The sequence below is a fragment of the Syngnathus leptorhynchus genome, chromosome 6 (assembly GCF_054491065.1).
Source record: "Syngnathus leptorhynchus isolate UIUO chromosome 6, UIUO_Slep, whole genome shotgun sequence".
Lineage (NCBI taxonomy): Eukaryota > Metazoa > Chordata > Actinopteri > Syngnathiformes > Syngnathidae > Syngnathus > Syngnathus leptorhynchus.
Window position 1 is genome coordinate 2,821,445 of NC_141200.1, and position 23,400 is coordinate 2,844,844.

Genomic DNA, 23,400 nt, shown 5'->3' on the forward strand with positions numbered 1-23,400 from the left:
CTCCCCTTCAACTCCCCCCCCCCCCTCCCTGCGATCACAGCTGGATCTAGTTCCTCTCTTCAGCATCTCTCAGCGCAGTAAGAGAGGGAGACAGGAGGGAGGGAGCACAAGTGGAGGCGAGCACTATCGCTGCATCCTTCCAAAAGAAGAAAAAAAACAACAAGACCACCAAGGAGCGCTCGTCCCTCAACATCCTCCCCTCTCCTCTGCGTCCTTTTTTTTTTGCCTGTCTCTTTCTGGCCATTGTCCGAGCCTCGCGTGTAGGATGAGCTCCAGCCTGCTGGATAATCCGGTGCAGGCGATCTTGTACCTGCGGGAGCTCACCACAATTGTGCAGAACCAGCAAAGTCTCATCCAGACGCAGCGCTCCCGCATCGAGGAGTTGGACCGGCGGGTGGATGAGCTCATTGGGGAGAACAGGCACCTGCGAGATGTCCGCGTGCAGCAGCATCAGCATCCTTACCCCGCGTACCCGCACCACCTCCTCCATCATCATCAGCTTCACCCCGACCTGGGCTGCCTCCATCACCTCCACCTCGCTCAGGACCCCCAGATCAAAAGCTCCACGACGAGCTCCGCGGAAACCCCCGCGCCGGAGCAAACGGCCGCACCGGAACAAGTCGACGGGGCTGCGGTGGTCCGGGCTCCTTCCGCGGAGCCTCTGGACCCGGGAGACATGCAGCTGGTTCCAGCGGAGTTGACCACCGATTCTCCGGTCGAGAGTGAGCCGGAGAACGGCGGGAGTTGCACCGGTTGCCGTTCCTTGGTTCCGATGACCCCGACTACTCTGTGTCGTTCGCTGGCCCTCGCCAAGACATCCGAGTGAGTTCATACACAGAAAAAAAAATAGTCCGGAAAAGCTTTAGAAAAATACTACTGCGCTCTATTGCTGTGTACCATTGCTCCCAAATTACCCTTTTCATTTTAGTTCACCAATAAGGTTGTTTTAATTATGATCATTTATTATAATATCCTGCATGTACATTCTGGGTTGCTCACTGTGTGTGTGTACGCGCGTGCACGCATGCGTGTGCGCAATTGTGTGTGAGGGACAGAGAGAGAGAGAGAGAGAGAGATACAGAGGTGGATTATTTAAAAGCGAAACTGGATCATTACGTAACAAACAGCTGTGGGCCTGCAAGTGTGCGTGTGTAATATAAACGTGTATTGCATGCATGTGTGTGTGCTTATAATAAATACATGAGAGTTTAATGCACATTTGTGTGTGCAATGTGTGTGTGTGTGAGTAATGCATGCATGAGCATGTGTGTGTGTGTGTGCAGCCTAGTGTAGGAGCATTTGTGTACTATATGTGTGCATGCCTGAGTGTGTGTACTATATGTGTGTGACGCATGCTTACGTGTGTATGTGGGTGGGGGGGGGGGGGGGGGGGGCAGCCTGCATGGTGAGTGATGTGATGCGTCCACGTTGCTGTTCCTGCTGTTAATGAATGTGCGGCTTTTTCACGTCTCATGGGGCATCCAACGGGCCTGTGATGTTTTCCAAGAGATGAGACGCACGTGCACCACATGAACCCCCACCACGCCACCTCCCCTGGCGTCATAGTGCACCACTTCTGGGTCTAATGAGCGGAACACACTTTTTTTTTTTTTAGCTTCGAGATCAAACTTGTCAAAGGTCGGGCCCACGATATATTTTAGTAGCATGTTGCATATGTTAAAAGTCATATTTGACACAGACTGCGATGCTGTTTAAAAAAAAAAAAAAAAAAGGTAGTGTGAGGTGTCAGAAGGGGTCATCCTTCAAAACTGATTGGCCGTTAAATTGCAGTACTTTTTAGTGACCTAAAATGTGCCATACAGAATATTTTTTTTTTTAAAACTTCTTAAAAAGTTTTCAAGTTTGTAAGACAGTTGCCCCTGCTAACATGGCCGCCATGTGTTAAGCATGCTGTAGTCGAGTGTGTATATCTCTGACAACCGTGGCACAACCCGGCAATAACATGTCTCTCACTGTAATTGTTAAGGGGCAATTTTGAAAGCAACAAACTTTGACAGCTGTTCAAAGGTGCGTTTGGAGTGACTCAATTTTCCGTCCATTCAATCCAGACTTTGTTGAGTTTGAGGTTATTATGTCAAGGTTCAGCTGTACTTCTTATTTTTCAAGATATGCAAAGAGGCTAACATTTGAAATAGTAACTACATTTCTCGAGGTCGTACTTTCTGTTCGTGTCAATAGCTATTATGTTTATGCTCAGTACTTCAAGTGGATGTTAACGTCGCTCAGCAACTTGAAATCGGTCACGCTTTATATTGTAACTCTTTGAAGCCTTTGCTGAATAGCGCTTTTGTCGAGATCCCATGAACCCTCAACTTTTGCTTTGCACGAACGACTTCTCTATGAGTTCAGAAGTTGCTTTTTTTTTTTTAATCTGTGCTGATAGTCGCAGGTCTTCCTCTGCAGCAATAGGCGAGAACACATCCTGTTTCGAAAAAACAATAAATTGTACTGGAGCTTTGTGACGGCCATGAAGCTTCTCAAAGTGGCATTGAACTGCGAGTGGGGGAGTCAAAAAAACTATTTTGCAATGCTCCAACTTCAGTTGGTGAGCCACGGAAAACGGAATGATATGCTGCAAATCCTCAGCTCGCTTCCCAACTGTCTGAATGATACCTGAAATGAAATTGAAAAAAAGCAAATGGATAGATAGATGGATGGATGAATGGACAGGAGGACAGATAGACAGACATAGACAAATAGCTAGCTAGCTAACAAGATAGCTCGCTAATTAGCTAGCCAAATAAATGGATGGATAGATAGATAGCTAGATAGATAGCTAGATAGATGGATGGATGGATGGATGGATGGACAGGCGGACGGATAGACAGACATAGACAAATAGCTAGCTAGCTAACAAGATAGCTAGCTCATTAGCTAGCCAAATAAATGGATAGATGGATAGATGGATAATTTGGCGAGATGTTCCTAATAAAGGGGCCTGTTGGCCTAGCATACTCAGCGCAGGCGTCTATCAGCGCTTCTCCATCCAAACGACACGTGTGCTGGTGTGTAATCTTATTTTGGCTGCGTGTTTGTGTATTTTTTGCATTGTTGCCAGTGTTGCCGGTTCACGTGTATGCACCCTGGAGGTTTTGCAGAGAAGGAAGGAGGTTCAGAGAAAGGATTCTCTCCCGCTCTTTCCAGCTGAGCCTTCTCTATCTGGCCCACTTAGCCCGTGGAGCGAACGGTAATCAGCCATTCTCAGGAGGGGGAGCGAGAAATAGAAGATGCACGCTCAGTAACGCTCTTTGATGGAAGCCCCCCCCCCCCCCCCTTCGGAAGGAGCTTGAGGGCTGACTTTGGAGCGGACCGGTTCAGGTGCAGGAAGAAGACCACGCAGGAAAAAGGGGGGAAAAAAATTCCATTTTGGCCGAGCTGTCTATTCCCCTTTATCTATCCCGAACAAATAATCTTTGCCAAAGGATTGAGGGACATCCCGCGGTGTCTGGAAAGGTGCACAAAATCCTGAGCGCCCGAGTCGCATGCCAGGCTTCCGGCAAGCGGGTGACGACTGAACATACTGCACTTGAAGTAGCGGTACAAAAGAGCAAGGCCGCGTTAGCATGACGGCAACGCCGGCCGACAGCAAAAGGCGCGTCGCCTTAAAATATTCACCTGCTCTATTTGTACGCCGCCTTGGGTACGGATGGCCATTAGGTGGAATGCCTTGTACAAAAGAATAGAATGAAAAGCAGGGTCTGTATGCGACGGCTTTAAATAAAGCCACCAAAAAAAATGAGCAGAAACTGCGCTTTTCTACGACGATTCCCTCACTAATGAGCAACGTTAGCTTTTTTTTTTTTTTTATACTTACAGTAGCTTTTCTGTGGGAGATCTGTGACGGAACTCCGCTTCATTCCTCCTACGGGAAATCACAGCAAACGGTCAAGCGATGCTTAGCATGTACATGGAATTTCGGCGTTTGAATCTTAGCTGCTCTTAAAACATGTTTTCTCTAAATCAGGGGTGTCAAACTTTTTTTTTTTTTTTGTCACGAGCCGCATCGTAGTCATTATTTCCTTCGGAGGGCTATTATGACTGTCAACCCCCAAAAAATATATGAACGTTTCATTTTAAATACAGTATAGGCTACACAATAAATTGATGAATAACTACTTTTGAAATGAGAGACGAGTAAGAACTGTGCAATTTTTTTTAAAACGCTACTAACAATTGCAAGAAACATCTGTATTTTTTAAAAGACAATTTTAGTCCTGACACGAGGTTTTTGCGGGCCAAATATAATGACACCGCGGGCCAAATTTGGCCCGCCGACCAGAGTTTGACGGCTCTGTAAGTGCGAATGAGTGAACGTCAGTCCTCGTTTCAACCTCGAAGAGAAACAAGCGCAATAGAAAATGGATGCATGCCTGCATAGTTCCCTTCTTCATGTGGAAGTTGAATCTTTTTATAGCTATGACTGTCACTGTGAGTCCCGGCGTTGACTCTGACTGCCTGTCACCGTGACTTTGCGTCACGTAGAAGATGCCGAGCGCAAGTCAGGAGATGCTTTGGCCGCGCAGTCAAACGTGAAAAAAAAAAGCGGACTTTTACCGTACGGCGTGGCGATCCATCAAAAAGTATTTACGAGGATCTTTCTAGCAGTAACGGGAAAGCATCTAAGGACAAAATAGTAAGTCTGTTTACAAATCGATTGAATGCTCGCAAATGTAGGAATTCTTCAAAGATATTTATGTCTGTATCTCAGAGGTCATAGGTCAAATAATGAATGAAAGTGTACTAAGTTGTATGGGATGGGAAATAGCTGCGAGTGACCATCTGTCACGTCGATTCGGGGACACGGCTAAATTCCAGCCGTGACTGATGGATGCATCGTGGGTATCAACATCTGGATGCACTGTAAGCAGTCTCAGCCCGGAATTGACCCACATATGGGTATTTACCAAGGGATCAGTGCCAAATAATCCCGAGGAGTTTAATGAAAGTCTCTTTTTATGGATTTGATTTTTTTTTTTTTGGCAAGATGCTGGCAAAACAAACAAGTTTTCTTTCTGGTTGACAGAAACGAGACGGTGCTGCATCAATTCTGTTGCCCCGCCCCCGAGCATCCTGAAGTCGACACCATCGGCGCATCCAGGTAAGATGAAAACGGCCTCCTCACCTTCGATTCATATATTTTCCCCAAATTCCCAATAGCCACCGCTCCTCACGGTAAACAAATATTTATTCTTCTCCTTTGTTGGAATTCTTGCTAGTCTCATTATTTACTTGGTTATCAGCATCCTCCATTTTCATCATTGAATGATCTTCTTGTCTATTGTCTCCTTGTTTGTAATGGGGCAGCCATCATGGCCATTACACAAAGGTTTATGATTACACCAAAGGACATTTTGCTCTGTGTGCAGTTGACCGCACACATTATGTTGTGTGTTTTTGTGTGTGTGTGTGCGGTTGTGGTCACAGATGCAGCCCACATTAAGCGCTTGGTAACAAATAGCCATCAGGACCTCAAGGTTATTGAACGTCAGTGAGGGAAATGAGTGCCGATACTGTCAATACCCAATCGCCCCTAGCAACTCGCCGATGACGCAACGGCCGTCACTGCCATAGTAACGAGGGGGACGAGAAAAACCCAGCCATCTTGCCTTCTGCTTGGCATTTGGGGAGTTGTGTGTGTGTGTTTTTTATTTTCATTATCTTCAAATTGGATTTACAGGCGGCAGTAAAAATATGCAACATTTCAAAAATGAGGATGAAGCAAATGATAATTGAACGAGCTCTCGTATCCAAGTTATCGTAGCAAAATCTTCAAAACGATCTTTAATATTTGAAATGATTAGACGGAGTGTCGGTAGAAAAGCCAATCCGTTTCGGATACCTGCCGCAATGAGTTGAAAAGTTCAAATGAATTTGCATCAGGATTAAAATAAAAGAGCATTTTGAAAGGCAGCAAAACATTTCATCTTGATGTGGCTGGGTCTGAGAAGTCAAATTTTCTCCCGATCCCACATTTGGCAGCAATTTCAAGTAAACATTGGCTACGACATGCGACGTGTTCAGTGGTTTACACTGTATCAACATTCAATCTCATCAGATCAGCATGCAATTTGTGGGGCTTATGGGGAGATCTTATTACATTCTGCTGCCTTACATCGGTGAGAAATTTGGCACGTTTTTTTTTTTTTGGGGGGGGTAATTCCATCCAAAATGAAATCATCCTCATGACGTTTATGATTTGGAGGCCGCGATGACGAGTGATACACGATACAGTTGTGTGTTTAACGTGACTTGTCCAGTCGAGGAGAAATAATTACACTTCCTCCCTCTCCTCTCCTCTCCTCTAAGGCCATGAGCAAAAACTGTATTATTATATTTCTCATTAACGAATACAATTTGAGCAGGAGAGGGCAAACATTTGTCCTCAAGGGATACATTCGATTTTTTTTTTAATGGTTAAATAATATTCTAAAAATGAAGTGTAAATGTATGGATGATGTATTTAAAAAAAGTGTTTGTATTAAACATGTCAGATTTAATCAGCAATATTAGTATACTATTTTGAAGTGTCATTGATCATTAATAATAATCAAAATGATTATTTTCATTCATATTAATCACAAAATTGAGAATTTAATTCAAATGACCTTATTAATAATAATTATATTAATAATTTTATTAATATAATAATAATAATAATAATAATAATAATAATAATAATAATAATATTAATATAAATAATTCTAATAATTCAAATTCTTTTAATAATCAAAATGATTATTTTCATTCATATTAATCACATAAAATTGAGAATTTAATTCAAATGACCTTATTATTTTGATAAAACGTTGCATTTTATTCTTTATAATACATTGGTTGACACAGTATTAATGGGCTGATTATTCAGATTTTATTTTTGAAATAATAAAATCATATTTTTTGACAGATGTGCACTTGTGCCTCATGTCCCAAATCCAGCGAGAGTCTTTGAGTAGTGGGTGTCTCACAGAGCATTACCCAAGCTTTTTGCAGTCCAGATGCATAAATTGCTCAACTCTTGCCTTTTAAAGCCTCTAATGTATTCTCATGTACTAATGTATTCCAATTCGGCTCCGGCTTTCTCTTTACACAAGCGTTCTATTTGCGACTGAACCTAACTTCTCTTGTGGCCTTATTTGTGAGAGCCTTATTGGCGTGATAACAACAATAACGAGAGGAACTTGGCGTATGTGTTTCCAATTGGATTTTTCACACGCTTGCTGTTGTTCAGCCTTCACTCTGCTTTCATCGTTTTGTGTGTTTACACTTGTGAATACACTCCTGAGTGAAAGAAGTGTTTCGAGGACAAGGAGGCGGGAAATCACAATACATTATTTGTCAAATGATGCTCAAAGCTCACAGGAGACATATTATGGAAAATTGCCATTTGAATCACTTGGATAAAAATTGGTGGATCTCTGGAGTACGTGCCCGACCATCGAGTGTGAAATTACACAACCGAGTTCATTTTGGGGGGGAATTGTGTATATTCCCCAAATTGTGTCAGGAGGCGGCCTGTTTTGAATTTTTGGTTTTGCTAATCCACAAAATTCAACTGTATTTCTCCACCCACGACTCACCGGATAGACTGGGTGAAGATCCAACATTTTCAAGTGATGGATAAACGATAACGGAACATGATTGTGACAAAGTTTAAAAGCTAAACAGAATCGCAATGTTGTTGGATGCAGAAATTAGCATTAGCCCAAAGTAGAAATACAGACTGGCTAATGTCAAAATATTTTTAAGATAAAAATAAAAATGTAACATGACTCTAATATATACACAAATCAATTTTGGAATCGCTCTGACCTCATTTTCCCCTTTGGTAGTCGTGATGTCGTGTAAAAGAGGAATATTTGTCCCTTGAATGAAATAAAACGAAGGACGGGGGAATTATTGAAGACAGTCACTATAAACCACATCAAAGCGGCAAGAAATTAGACTATTTACAATAGTATATATTTTGAATTTCCCTCATGCCCTCAGCTCTATTACAGATGATTATTTGTGAGATATCTGCAGAAGCGGATTAAGTTATCACTACTTTTTATGCAAGTCATGTTTGACTTTGAGGCCATTGTCTCACTGTGTCTCGTAAGCGCATGCAGATGTTCTCTTGTTATAATTGACACCGCAGCACGAGATGCCACCATAGATTTGTTTCCATATTATTTTACATTATTATATTTTATTCCAATTGATTATTTTGAAGTTTGTAAAGTATGCTATCCAGATATTTATTAGGTAAAGTGACGTAAACATGGCGAATGATACAATACTAGTGATATCCTGGTGCCCAAACCTGCAAACTCCTCAGGGGAAAGTTAGAGCTGAGACTTGAACTCGGAACCTTGCATCGCGAGGCGAATGCGGCAACCGCAATCCACTGTGCTTCCCATTCAACGAAACGATGCCCTGTGCAAAAGATTAGAATCGTCAGTCCAGATTTTATTTTATTTTTTTCCTCCGGCCAAAATCTAGATGAAATAGATCATAATACATAATAGGACTGTACATAATTTAACACATTTATTATGATTACAATATCATGACAAAGGCTTGAGAGAAGATTTAAATGAATTTCTGCTCCAAACTGTGATGAAATTGTGTCCTGCTATGGCCCCCGGCGACTGCAGTCATTTCCCACCTGCTGCTACCCCCCCCCCCCCCACACACACACACACTCCACAGATGTGTTGTGAAGGTCACGGACGGAGGCGAGCGCTGATGACTATCGGCTCTTATTCCCACGACAGCGGCCGGTTGCTGAGCCTAGAGGACGGCTCGTCCTCGGGAGGACGGGACGCGGACGGCACCACATCCAAGCGGGAGGGGCCCAGTGACTATGAGATCTCCCTGGAAAACAAAAACAAACAGGTACGCCCTTCTCCGGGCACAATGTAATTCGGGATTACCGAAATGCTCTCACACGTTGAATTGAAATGTGTTCAATCAATGATACGCAAAGTTTTTTTTGCCATTTACAGGCCGGCCCGGTTTCTATCCCCTGTCAATAACGAGGGGGTCCAGTAATCTTGAATTATGTCCCTCACGGGCTCTCATATCGGGGTGTGTTTTTCGCCCTTGGCGGGAGAGAGACGGAGCGACATTTGTCTTTGAGCATGGGGGGGGGTTGAAAGTGAGAATGGGGGGGGGGGGGGGGGGTGAGAATGACATTGCGTGCTGCAAAAGAACCCCATTCAGATCTATTTCTGTCTCTGTTGACATGAAAGAGAGAGCGACAAAAAAAAAAGTGAACACCAGTATCTCAACATCCACAGCGACAGGAGCATGAAAGATGCTAGGTTGCCATGGTAACAGCTAATAACGGCCTTTGTGTGTGTGTGTGTGCATTTTTGCGGGGTGTTCTCATGGTGTGCGTCGGTTGTCCTCCTTTTCTCTATCGCTCTGATTTGTCTTTTTTTGCTGAAAAGTTTGGCAGTGTAACTTTTTTTGGGGAGGGGACAATTCATTAGGCACGCCTAGTAACGAGATCCAACCCAAACATCGTCCTTTCTCCAGATAGAAGACCTGGAACAAAAGTACGGAGGCCACCTCATCGCCAGACGGGCCGCCCGCCGCATCCAGACCGCCTTCCGTCAGTACCAGCTCAGCAAAAATTTCCAAAAGATCCGCAACTCGCTCTCGGAGAGCAAGCTACCGCGCCGGATCTCCCTTCGCCAACCCAGCCCCTCGGGACGGGCCCGCAATAGCACCCAGAGACACAGTTACTCTCTCCATCCGGGAGGGGGGCAGATCCCGCTTCGTTCTAAGACTCCTCCTCCGCCGCCGTGTCGCTCCACCTCTCTACCCCCGTCTCCCGCATCGGCAGCGGCCGCCCCTCCAACCTCGGGAGCGCCGCCCTCTCAAAGCCCCGGACCCTCGCTCTCGCAACTCGAGGACTGCTTCTCCGAACAAGTGAGTCTGTTTGAATACCAGAAATTCAAATCCTCCTTCTCCGGGGGTCCGCCTCGGGCTGGTCGCCAGTCAACAAACAAAGTCACATTCGAACTGATGGACAATGTAGATGTCCTCATTAAGGTCACATATGACCTGGAGCTTTTGCCAACTTCGTTTTTTTTTTTTGGCAAGAGAAAGCAGTGGATCCATGCCAGCCAATCACAAGGCACATCAAGACAAACAACTTTGCATTCCACATCTTCAAGGTTGCTTGTCCTCATTATGGTGAGCTGGAGCAGCTCCCAGCAGACATCTGGATATCCACAATATATATCTTGTTTCAACAGTTTTACCAGATGATCTAATAAGACAGCGTGGTTACTCATTTGGACCCATCGGTCTCAGAAAATGCAGATCATTAGCTAACCTGCTCCAATAGGAGACCATTTACGTCCTTCATTTCGCTCCATTGTACTTTATCATTATTAGACACTAAAGTAAGTGCTCCTTTTAAAATGTGCAGAGTATCCTAATGTGTCAAGGTGCCCCAAAAAAAAAAAAAAAAATCCATCCATTTTTAAAAGCTCGTTTTGTCTTTGGGCTAACGCTCACGTTCACATCTAAGAGGCTTCAAATAACCATAGTGATTTTCCCACAATGATTTTAACGAGGCAATCGATGTCAAGAAAAAAAAATGTTTTTGAGGACGTTCCTCCCGAGATTCCAAGACAAATCTTCTGATTGTGAGGCAGTCGTGCTTACCGCTACTCCTCGGTGACGAATTTTTCTTCTTTCAGCTTCACTCGCTTGCCCAGTCGATAGATGAGGCCCTCCGCGGTTGGAGCGTATCCGAAGGTTCGGAGGGCCAAGGCCTCCTCATGGACCCCGGGGCCCTGTGTGCGGCCGCCGAGAGCCTCCCCCGCAGCGCCAGCTCTCTACTCATGGCCTTCCGGGACGTCACCGTCCACATCGACAGCAATAGTTCCTACACCATCTCGTCCGCTACCACCACCACGACCACCACCTCGCTGGGCAACGCCGGCGGCGAGGCGGGTAGCAGGAAGACCTCGCTGAGCGGGATGGGGTTCATGGGAGGCGAGTCCGGCGAAGAGCCCGAGTTCCCGGCGCCTCCTCCCAGCGAGGAGCTGGAGAATTTGGACCCGGGGTCGCGGAGGGGATCGGCCGTGCCCCTCCCGGGGGGCGCCCCGCACGGCGACGGCATCTCGGACAAAACCGGGTCTACCTCCACGTCTACCTCCGCCGCCATCGTCACCTCGGCCCAGTCCGACCAGCAGCCCGCTCAGATTTACACCCAGTACCAGCAGTACCACTACACCCACCCGCAGCAGCTGGCGACGGGCGGCGGACCCGATGCCCTGCAGGCTCTGGTGGTCTCCCTGCCCAGGGATCGATGCCAGGATCCGACGGCCTGCCGTTCGCCCACCCTCTCCACCGACACGCATCGTAAACGGCTCTATCGCATTGGATTAAACCTCTTCAACGTGTGAGTGCAAAGTACACTTTTTGCCTTGGGAGTTTTTTTTTTTTTTTTTTTTGGCGGGAGGGGCCCCACTACCGACAAGAAAATAAAGCCAAAGGCATCGAGGCGATGGAGGAGGTATAAAAAAAAGGAGCATGCACAATGTGAAAGCAGCCATAAATAGAGGGAGAGCACCACTGGCCTTTACTTCTTATCATTACTATTAGTTATTGCAAATTAAAGTTGATTAAGGAGCGCGCTTGGCTGGCAGCAGCTCTGACCCGGACGAGTCGTCAGCTAACAGCTTTGAGCATGAACGCACTTGAATTTTTCTTTATTTCAGAAGCAGTTTCTTTTCTCTCTCTCACACACACACACACGTACACACATACACACACACACACACACACACACACACATACACACACACACGTACGTACACACATACACACAGCACAAGTATCCTTTTGAATCGTCGAGCACTTGCGAAAGAGCGCCGACATTATATTCTTATGAAGTGTTATGAAACGGCTTCAAATGGGTTGTTAATATTTCATAAATGTTAACTAAGAACAGCAAGAGTCCAATACATTTTTGAGAGCGCAATATGTATTTCCATTGTTCTTCTTTTTATTTGTATAGTTTCTTATGACACAAATGTATTTATTTATTTTTACTGTTTTTTTTGACTATATTTTATGAATTTGTTACTTTTAGTAAAAAAAAAAGTTTTTAATTGTTTTCGGTATTATCAAAAATAATACAATTCTATAAATATATCATAAAAAAAATGATAGACAAATAAAGTTATCAAGTTATATCAATAGTTTTGATGATGTCACCATAACCCCGTGTTTCCGTTGCGGTGACAGGAACCCGGAGAAAGGCATTCACTTCCTGATCACGCGTGGCTTTGTGCCCGACACGGCTATCGGCGTGGCTCACTTTCTGCTGCAGAGGAAAGGCCTGAGCAGGCAGATGATTGGAGAGTTTCTGGGCAACAGCAAGCTGCAGTTCAACAGAGACGTTCTTGAGTGAGTCGCCATCCTTTTTTCACTAAATGGACCAATTGATGTATGGATCATGTCTTTATTGATTTTTTTTTCTTGCTGACAATGTCCAATATTTGGACATGTAGCTTTAAATAGAATATTGGAGTTGCTTACGTTTGTCTGGTTCCCCCAACGGAGACAACTTTAGATTCAATATAAATAATTCACAGTTGCTTTCTAGAATCTTTCTAGGCCATTAGATGGCTTTCTTTTCAAGCAATTGAACCTTTGCCATCTTTCAAATGTTTCAGTGGGAATTGAAAAAGATCAGAAGCAGAAAAAAAAAGGAAAAAGGATAGCAACAAACTAAAGCCTATTCAAAGACAGATAAAGAATATTTCGTCATGAATTTTGTTACAAAAGCTTTTTATTTTTATTTTATTCAGTCTTTCCCGGTTATCTGTTAACTTATTTTTTTGGGATGAAAAAGAAAAGGCCTCTTTTTTTTGTCACTTACCATAATTTCTTGTACAGTTTTTTTTTTCATAATAAAACTTTCCTCTCGGAAAAACTCCTCCTGTTTTTATCAAATGACTTTGAGCTCATAAAAACTTTTTTTTCCCCTTCAAAAAACGGAGGTGCTCGTTTTTGTTATTCAGTGTTGCCGTGAAAAACACACTTTCTTTTTTTTTTGCTGAGTTAGCATGTGGAAACAATGCCTACATTTCCCATCATTCAACAACGACCTTTCCTTTCAACATTTTATCAGCGACATCATTCACGCTGATGTTATGATGCTGGGCCAGAGCCATGAATTATACAAAACCTTTTGCAGGTTTAGCACTTCCCACTTTTATTGACTTGGGCATCGACAGCTACGCTGATATTCTGGCTAGCAGCAAATAATAAGCACAGACGCTAAAGCATTCCGAGTGAGATATTGCCAGGTAGTGAGCTACTTTACGCCCGAGAGTCACATTAGCGCCCGCTCCGCTACTTTGATCTTCGGATTTAAATCTGTTTCGAGCACCTTCAGGACTCACTGACACGTTTTTAAAGCTGCTCTATTTTGACCCACCAAAAAAATAAAATCATATAATAAAGCAACTTTGGAAGTTTGGAGTTGTCATATTGCAGAGAGTCATAAAAAGAGGAGGAGGTGTTACTTTGGATCTTAAGAGCTTTTTTGTCAAAGGTTTTTCAAGGTTAAGTAAGAGCTGTGACTTGTCTGCTGCATTACTGCAAAACTGTGCAAAAAAAAAAAATCGGAAAAGAAATCCTTTCACAGTGGAAGCTGCAAAGATCAGACAACTAAATATCATCTCCCCTTGCGTGTTAAGGCCACCTGGAACGATAATTGAAACCACAAAATAAATACACATATCATATATTTCTATCTAGTGCCTTTGAGACTTCATTTCACTCAAATGTTGAGATTCTCCAACGTACTTCATATTGAGCGTACGTACACATCACAAGTGTGCAAATATTAGCCCAATTGACCAAGACACAACTTGATTTCTATAAATGTAACATCATTCGGTGCAGCTTTATTCTTTGTCGACACTTTTTTTTTCTGTCATTGTACTGGACCGCCAAGTGCTAGCCGGCATACATAAATAAATGCAACACTCTTTCATTCAAAATGCTCATGTTTTTCTAAGCATCCTCATCCGGAGAACACGGAGGGACTGGCTTTTTTTTTTTTTTTTTTTTGCTGAGGTTGTTGGAGAAACTATGGAAATAGGTCACTGCCCCCCCAACCCTCACCACACGCACACGTATTTATGTATGTGTTGCTGCCATTGGCACATTGTAAGCCTTTCATGTACTCCTTTGAATGTCATTATGTGACTCTCATATCTCTTATCTCCCGCTGTCATCATATTCCTTTTTCTATTTGTGTGTGCGTGAGTGTGTCTTCCAGGTCAGCGCTTCAGTAATGGAAGCATGACTGTAAGAGGAAGGTTTTGCCATCAGCGTGTGTGTGTGTGTGTGTGTGTGTGTGTGTGTGAGCATTCGCTTGGACCCAAGTGGCCACGCTGCCCCTACTACGTTGCTAAATTGTTTTTTTCTCCCCCCCCTTCTCTTCTATGTGGATGCTGGCAGCTGCGTGGTGGACGAAATGGATTTCTCTGGCATGGAGCTGGACGAGGCCCTGAGAAAGTTCCAGGCTCACGTGCGAGTGCAAGGCGAGGCGCAGAAGGTGGAGCGACTCATTGAGGCCTTCAGGTGAGAAGCTTGGAACATTCAAGATGAATATTTTGTAGCAGGTGCTCACGACCAAAAAGGGCACCTTGTTTTTTTTTTTTTTTTGTACTGCTGCCAGCGACCGGTGCTTCCATTATTCAGCATTAAGTCCCAAAAAAAAAAAAAAAAAATAAAAAAAAAAAAACTTGCAAGAGTATCTTTGATGTCATGTAGCCTTGGGGCTATCAGACATCCACATCCAGAGAGACGCTTTAACAGGCTTTAAGTGCTTGTGAGAGCTGCTGGTGACAGGTTGTGATGAGAGCAAAGCTTTGGTATCATTAACAAATTATACTGATTGCCTGCAACCGCGGATGAACTCGACAATTACACACACACACACACACACACACACACACACACACACACACACACACACACACACACACACACACACACACACACACACACACACACACACACACACACACACACAAAAAACTCCGATGCAGATCAGCGAGTGTACAAAAATAGACGCTCTCGACTTCACAACAACCTCCTGGCGACACATTGTTTTTTAGGTTTGGATCTGTTCTGTGTGATTGCGTTTCAGACGATATGTTGCGGATTTTGAGGAAAATATATTTTTTTCTCAGTATAAAGAAGAATTTAGCCCAATCCACTTCAACAGATTTAGCATAATGGATGGGGATAGAAGAAAAGGCAGAGAAGGGGTCAGCATTACTAAGCTAATACAAGCTAATGCAAGCTAATGCCATACCCCTGACCCCTAATCCTAACGGATGGATGGCGAGTCCTGCTTTGGTTTATAAACGGCATAATTTAGACGAGGCTAGCTGCCGAGCATGATGTCAATTTGTCCGTCACATTTCTGAATAACTCTCTCACAAATACATTTTGGTAACAAGGCAGCTCACAAAAAGCTTTTCTTTCATTTATGAATTCACACATGATGGGCGGGCAGGAAGAAGCAATTTTTGAAAGTCACTTTTGGATCATATTTTCTCTTCAAGAGACTAAGTGTAGTTTGCATCCTGCTTTTTTTGTAGCGCTCCCGAGTTTGTAGGTAAAAAGCAATGACATTATCTCTGCGGCGTTGCCCTTGAAGCGTCCACACATTGCTCACGGGGACAAATTTGAGAAAAATTGCTGCTGTGATTTGCTGTTATAGATGTGCCACAGTCAATATCATATGCTGCGTGTGTCTTTTGTGCTAAGAGATGAGGTCTTCCTTTTGAAATCACAACAAAAGCATCCTTTACGACAACAGTCGTTTCGAAATATACTCTGGAGTGCCAGTTGATTAAGATTAGCATGTATAATATTGACTTTAATGATGACTTTGCTAATGCGTTAGCCTAGCCTGTGTATTATCCGTGCCCTTTACAGATGAAAGGCTATGGAAGGAAAAGCAAATCATCATTTCACGCTTCTATGGAAGGCCGATAAGAACGCTTCATCACACGTCGCAGAGTCATTCCACATCTGTCAGCGGCGATGGCCGACCACACTTTGGGAGTATAGGTCACAAGTGAACGGATCTTATCGGGATGTTACGTAACACTTGTTATGTCATCCGCGTGTGTTGCGCTGCCACGGTGGCGAAGGATTCTTTGTGCCAGCTGGCGTGCGAACCTTCATGTTTTGTGAAGATGCCAGGGCGCCGTCGAAACAGACTGCTGACATAAGATGGCCGGCCGAGGATGACGTACACGCACGTTGTTGCTGTTTATTCACACAGAGGCGTATAAACATGCAAGGTTGCCTTCTCCCTATGAAAATTTCCCGCATATTACGTCAAGTAAATGAGTCGGGACATTTGCTCGCTGGCAGTATCGTACAAAACAAACATCATGTAACCATACATTTTTTTTTTTTTTTCAAAGTATTAAATGGTGCAATCTTGTCCCAAATACAATCCTCCAATGTCCATATCTCTGTGCTAAAAACCTCTCCGACTCCCAGAATGCACCAGCGTGGAAGCGCAAGTGACAGTCAAGGAGTTAGGGAGGCGCGAGCGAGACATTTCGAAGCCTGCGGGCAGCGACGGAGCAGACAAAGTGCAACATCTCATCATGCTCGTGCCAGCCAACGTGACGAGAGGAGTGTTACTTCACCCATGGCGCAAACCGCTTTGCGCTGTCAAATGCGGCCTTTTTTTAATGGCAACCGCGACTGATGATCAGACGCCATTGACCACAACCTTCCTCCTTGCCTTGATATCTATATTTTGAATACTGTATGCGTCGATAAAAAAATATGATGCCCCTTTTAATTATCTTCATGGGTCTTTTGAAAGCAAGCACACGCTCTCAGATGCCGATATTGCTGCCCTTCCTCATATCCTAACCAGCTCACAATATCCATATCTTAAAATCAGAACAGAGTCAAAATGTGTGTCATAATCATAATAAAGTCACAAGCCATGAAGTCAGGAGGCCGCTTCATTAAATTCGATTGCGCTTCAGGAACCACAAAAAAAAAGGGTTTTAGAGGTTTTAGAGGCGGCGGAAGCCCGTAGGTGGGAATCGGCTGAATAGCAAAGAATTTTGGAGCATTTTATACCAATGTCGGACGAATAAATGAAAAATGCAGATCTTTTACTGAAATATATATTTTTTTTGATGTGCACTCAGCCAGCGCTACTGCATGTGTAATCCCGATGTGGTGCAGCAGTTCCACAACCCCGACACCATCTTCATCTTGGCCTTCGCTGTGGTCCTCCTCAACACTGACATGTACTCGCCTAACATCAAACCGCAGCGCAAGATGGGCCTCGACGACTTCATACGCAACCTCAGAGGTGACGGTCACGTACACCGCAAATACATGCTCTGCTATACAACTGAAATAATGTGGTTGCATAAGTGCGCACACCCTCTTATAAGTGGGACCTAGCCGTGTTCAAAATTAACAACAGATGTTTCTACGGCCCGTAAGTCAGCACTTTGAGCCAACACCTCTCCTCGCTCTCCTGGTGTTCCATGTCTGATTTATCCTCATCTCCTCGAGTTCTGCCCCAAAGACCGTGCCAATTAATTCCGGCTCATTGCGATTTAACGATACGAGCTGGTATTTCCAAATGCATCCCATCACCTCCGCTTGGCCCGGCAGCACTTTGACTTCTATTTACCTTTGCTCAACGACACTTTTTTTTCCTTCAGTCAACAGCGGCTTCCGGGCAGTTAGTTCATTGTCATGGAAACGGGGCGAAGAGAACGTCGTGATTAAGTGCGGCCATCCCGCATAGTGTGGCCGTGACTGGCCTGCATTTCAGGCACTGCGGGGACACCCATTTAACAGTCTCATCCATCTATCTGTCTCTCTGTCTATCTGTCAGTCCTGATTTGTTTAGGCTAGCTAGCATGAGTTAGCTCCCAAGCTAAAGAATCACCTCTGTATTTTTTGGTGAGACAGTCCACTGTTTATCAACCAGTAAACAAAACAATTTGGTCAGACACTTATTTTCCCCCTCCTCATAGCTCAAGCTCTCACAATCTCATGAGTTCCCAGTTGATGGAAAATAATTTTTTTTTTTTTTTAAAGGGTCTTTGTTTTGGCCTTTCAAGCAATATTGTTCACAGTCAGCCATGCTCATCTATATTTTTTTGGGGGGCACGGCTGCTTTTTCAGGTGTGGACGACGGAGCAGATATCCCCAGAGAGATGGTGGCTGGCATTTACGAAAGAATCCAACAAAGAGAGCTACGATCCAATGAGGACCATGTTACCTATGTGAGCCGCGTGGAGCAGTCCATCCTCGGTCTGAAGACTGTAAGCCTTGGAAAAAAAAAAAAATCCGACTTCCCGAAGCGACCCAGAAGTGACGACCTAGCGAAATACCCAAACTTATCTCTTTCACTGTCCCTGCGCAGATCTTGGCCGTACCTCACAGACGTCTGGTGTGCTGCTGTCGTCTGTTTGAGGTTCCAGATGCCAATAAACCTCATAAACAGAAATTGTCACAGCTCCAGCGAGAGGTCTTCCTCTTCAACGACCTGCTCCTGGTGAGCACGCTCCAAAACATGTGTGCCTATCAGCATTTGGCTTCCAAGTTGTTTTATTCAGTCGAGCAGGTTTTCTTACATATCAAACATTTTTGGGTACGTCTCCAGATCCTGAAGCTATGCCCCAAGAAGAAAAGCTCGGCTTCTTACACCTTCTGCAAAGCGATGGGTCTCCTGGGAATGCAATTTCATCTCTTCAGCAATGAATGTACTATAAATTCACACTTGCGCATATCAGATGCTCCTGCATGATGTAAGCTATAAACACAGTGATGCCTCGGCTTGCATTCTTAAAAACTGGGTCGATAGCTAACCCAACGCTAGATCCAAAATGGACTGAGCCGACATGAGGTAAAATCTTCCCATACCGACGGGTTAAAGCTACCAAAAGAAGGAGTTTGCACAAAATGGCCACTTCAAATCAAAATGGCTGACTTCCTGTCTCATTTCAAACATGGTCAAGGCGTACAGGATCCTGAATGCATACACACGTCTTTTGTTTTTCTCTCGACATCAGACTACGCCCATGGCGTCACCATGCTGAGCCCGTTTACCTCCGAGAAGAAGCAACTGGTCAGCTTTTGCTCGCCAAGCGGCGAGGAGTTGCGGAAATTTGCCGAGGAGCTACGAGAGGCCATTTCCGAAGTCAACGAGATGGAGCACATACACATTCAGTGTAAGTACATATACTTGTTTATTTTTATTTTTTTTAGCTCCTTCGCTCGACTAATAGTAAAAAGTACAGATAAAATTCAATACTCAAAGCACGTATACTAGTCAAATTTACTTACGTACAGCATCAAAGTAGGAGTTACTTTACTACTTTTGTTTTCTTGTATTTTTAAGGGGAACTGGAGAGGCAACAGGGCATCCAGCCTCACAGCATACACACAAATGGCGGCCAAGTGGATGCACACACGGGACATGGATCGCCCTCAGGTGCAGACTAAAATCCATTCAATCATTTTCTATAGTTTACGTTGTCATGTGACTCACAGATTCTTCATTGACTATTTGTTGAAGTTGTATTGAACTTCTTAAAAAAACAAAAAATCGAATTTGTATCCACAGGCTAAAAGTTGCTATGCATTTACAGAGAGGTCAATCTTGTGTTTAAATAAAAAAAAAAGTTAAGCCCTAACACATGTCGTGGTAAATCTCCTTATCTCGCTTACTAGAGAATCGCAAATAAGCATATTTTTTTAAACCCCCAAACTGCTGAAGCAAAAACGGTCCCTCAAAACGGCAGCTTCCCTACTTAGTGCTGATTAGAAGCCCAGAAAGATGGGAATATTTTAATTTAATTACTGTGCACGTCGGCGGTATTTGTAGCTATTAGCTGTCAAGGTTACGCATAATATCTGCAACACGCTCACAAATCATACAAACAAATGCAACTTTCAAGTGTCGGAACAAAACCTCTGCCATGGAGATTTGTTTTTCTTTCACTTTTCTCCTATTTATTAACCTGTTAGATGCCTCAATAAATCTGAATTCAGTCGGCTGTCACAATTGAACTAACCACTACACCAATATGACGAGGTAGCCCAAAAATCCAGCTCAAAAAATGCGCTACAGCGAGGGCACGAACAATGTATGAATTAATAATAACGTACAAAAGGGTTCAAGTTTGGAGCGCCGCAGAGTGCTTCGCTAGTCGTAGACTTGGCCCCGTTCATTGACTGGCACAAATACTGAATGAAGCCTTGGCGGAGGTATCGGCTCTTGATATTTTCATGCACGCCTGTTGATTTCTCCTGTGCTCCGGCAGGTCAACAGGACGTGTACGATAAAAGCGGCAACAACAACGCTGTGGAGGTGAGTGCCAAAACTACTCTTGTCTCCCTCAGGTAAGTGTGTGCTTGTTCATCTCCGTGGGACTGCTTCTCTGAATGTACACGGCGTGTGTGTGTGTGTGTGTGTGTGTGTGTGTGTGTGTGTGTGTGTGTGTGTGTGTGTGTGTGACTCAATAAGTCATGCTTTAACAATAATAATAATACAAAAAAAAAAGTGAAAAGCTCTGCCAGAGGTTCTTCACCAAAGATACAAAGGCGGCCCGGAGGCCTTCGAGTGGATCAGCCGCCACTCTCGCTCCGGAGAAAAAAAAAATGAAATCCATTCATCAGCTGTTGCTAAGCCTTGACGAGGAAAACATAAGCCAGCCTGTGTGTGCGTTTGTTGCTCTTTTCACCGTGTGTCTTTTTCCTGCCTCAGCCAATCCTTTTCGAGACATGTCAGTCAGTGTGTTAGGGAGGCACCACGCCCTCGGTGTCACTTTATACGCTCGATTTTCTACCCCCCACCCCCCCTCACCTGCCCGCAAAACAACCCCACCCCACCCACTCCTCTCAACTCTTTCCAGGTAGTGAGAACTCTAAAAAGTTCCCCTCTAAAAGTATTCTTAGCTTCAGTATATTAAACAATATTGGCTTAAATTGACGTTTCGGGGCTGACTAATGAATCGGGCGCCCAAATGATTCATCAGCCTGAATTTTATAATATAAGAAATAGATATATATACATAGTATACATATACTATGTTGGTAACGGTGAGAAAGCGTGTGTGTGTGTGTGTGTCGCACGCGCTGACTGCACGCCACCTCCGTGCATGCCTGCATGCCCCCGTGCGTGTCACACCAGAGGGCTGCGTAAGGCTGCGTTCAGGCTGGTAACTCCCCGTGCGTTCTCTGGCTGTTCCTAAACTAGGTGTCAATTCACAACAGGCTGCAGACCTACCAACTGAGCCCGCCCAGCGTTGAGCAGACGCCCCCCCTGGCCCTGACCGCCCCGCCCGCCTTGCTGGGCCCCGCCCCGGCCGGGGAGCTCCGCCCGGAGACGCTGATCCAGTGTCAGCAGATCGTTAAGGTCATCGTTGTGGACCAGAGCGGGCGGGGTCGCATGGAGGCTTTCCTCAGCCAGGGGCCGGCCGCCCATCAGCTCCTGCGCTCGGCCATGTCCACGCCCGTTCACGTCCAAGGTGACGGGCCCCAACCCCCACTGCCGCCGCCCCCGCCTCCATACAACCACCCGCACCAGTTCTGCCCGCCGGACTCGCCCATGCCACTGCACCACACTATGCCGCTCACTCGTAGACGTAACTCCAGCGGCTCCCGCAGTATTGTCTGAGCAACCCCCCCACTACCCTGCACAAAACACACAGCCACTATGACCCTCCTGCCCTGCCGCCCCCCCACTATGGTCCAAAAGCTGGAGTTGTCGGGATGCCATTTTGTAAAGACAATTGAAGTGCTGGCGGAGGATATCGGTCCCCGGTTTTACCATCTTCAAAACATATTTGGACTGTTTGTGCTCAGGTGGCAGCCCCCCAAAAGCGCCAAGATTAAGCAGGGGTGTGCAAACGTATGTGCTCAAGGGCCACATTTGATTTTGAAAATGAGATGGACCAGCTCATTCGCAGTTGAGGTACAACAACAACAAAAAGAAGTCAAATGTTTAGATCAAATGTTGAAACCAAGGAACCACTACATTTGGACTTTTTAGTAATATTTGTATTTTAGGTCAAATATTTAGTTAATACTTATTTAAATATAATTGATGGAGCAATTATTTAATGATTCAATTTTAGTCATATTGATGTTTTATGTAATAAAAATGTATTATTAAAAACATAAACTATACATAAGATTCATTTCATTTGAACTAATTAATATATTTAATTGAGTAAAAAAATATTTATAGCTTATATTTTTGCATTAAAAAAAAATTCTTATATTTATTATTAATAAACTATTTTTAGGAATTCTAAATATGTAATCTAAAAATCATCAAATTTTAATCTGTTATATTTATTCAATTAAATAAAATTTATGCAGTTTATTCTAACTATTACTTTTTTAAACCTATTATGTAATTAAATAAAATGTTTACATTTTTTGTTTTGTTTGTATTTATCTGCATTGTGTATTGTATTTTTTGTTTAGTTTTTTAAAATTATTTTCAATAAATCAATTCAAAAATTCTATATTAATCATACAATAAATACATTTTAACTGGCCACTTGTTTGTGGCCCACGGGCTTTACTTTGCCCACCCCTGCGAGAAAACCAAGGTTGTGATTTGAAAAACTGGACGATAAAAAAGAAAAGGAAAAAGGACTCGAATCTCAGCACAATAAATCTCACTTCTCGGAGCTGCGATTATTTTGTTGTTATCTACTGCAGAAAAAGAAGAAAGCTGCTTATGGCTGCAGTTGTTCTTTGAAACAACTAATGACGTCTTCACGGCAGAAAAACACGCAGATGCGCACAAAAAGGAACAGTACAAAGACGTTTCCTCTCCTTGTGGACAATTTTTGTCATACATCTTTGTGAGAACAGGTCAGGTCACAAAAACTAAGTACAGTTTTCATGTTGAGTTAACAAGCAGTGTTCGGGCCAAATCGGAAATATTGGAAACTAGAAAAACGGTTGAGGAAAAGTTGGAGTGTTACAAAAAATGAAGTCCTAACAGCCACTTTTTTTTTTTTAAAGAAAAAGCAAATTTTATGAATAGTGACAATAGTGAACGTTCTCATAAAATAAGGACTTTCTGTGGTAAATAATTGACTCGTTCTTGCAATACTACTTACATGATGTGACAGCATTTTCTTTATGACTTCGAAAATAATGACCTTTCGTAGTATTACAACTTTTTTCCCACACAATATTATGACTTCAGTTTTGCAATAATACCACTTAATTCTAATGAAATTAAGATTTTTTTTCTTGACCTAAAATAATATCTACCTTGCTACCCTTGTGATATTTGATTTACGTTTTAACTTATAAAAT

The 23,400-nt window shown here is 43.7% G+C and overlaps 1 protein-coding gene and 1 long non-coding RNA gene across 2 annotated transcripts; one reads left to right on the forward strand and one right to left on the reverse strand.

Annotated features, from left to right (window-relative positions):
• Positions 1 to 265: 265 nt before the first annotated feature.
• iqsec3b (IQ motif and Sec7 domain ArfGEF 3b) lies at positions 266 to 22,192 on the forward strand. Its single transcript, XM_085914222.1, has 15 exons — positions 266 to 822; positions 5,045 to 5,119; positions 8,778 to 8,898; positions 9,544 to 9,939; positions 10,719 to 11,425; positions 12,274 to 12,435; positions 14,503 to 14,625; positions 17,241 to 17,407; positions 18,238 to 18,377; positions 18,479 to 18,610; positions 18,719 to 18,818; positions 19,128 to 19,286; positions 19,457 to 19,549; positions 20,382 to 20,428; positions 21,317 to 22,192. The coding sequence occupies exons 1-15, from the start codon at positions 266 to 268 to the stop codon at positions 21,734 to 21,736; spliced, it is 3,399 nt and encodes a 1,132-aa protein (XP_085770348.1). The 3' UTR covers positions 21,737 to 22,192.
• Positions 2,484 to 8,477, reverse strand: LOC147055308 (uncharacterized). The gene is made up of 3 exons (XR_015066403.1): positions 8,324 to 8,477; positions 3,836 to 3,883; positions 2,484 to 2,634 (listed from the first exon to the last, which is right to left on the reverse strand). It is a non-coding gene; the product is annotated as an uncharacterized LOC147055308 (long non-coding RNA).
• Positions 22,193 to 23,400: the final 1,208 nt, after the last annotated feature.

What these genes read in the sequence shown, in the direction of transcription:
- iqsec3b (XM_085914222.1), top strand. Translation starts at nt 266, where the DNA reads ATGAGCTCCAGCCTGCTGGATAATCCGGTGCAGGCGATCTTGTACCTG. An exon ending in CGACTCATTGAGGCCTTCAG is followed by an intron (nt 14,626 to 17,240) that starts GTGAGAAGCTTG and finishes ATGTGCACTCAG; the next exon opens with CCAGCGCTACTGCATGTGTA. An exon ending in CTTCATACGCAACCTCAGAG is followed by an intron (nt 17,408 to 18,237) that starts GTGACGGTCACG and finishes CTGCTTTTTCAG; the next exon opens with GTGTGGACGACGGAGCAGAT.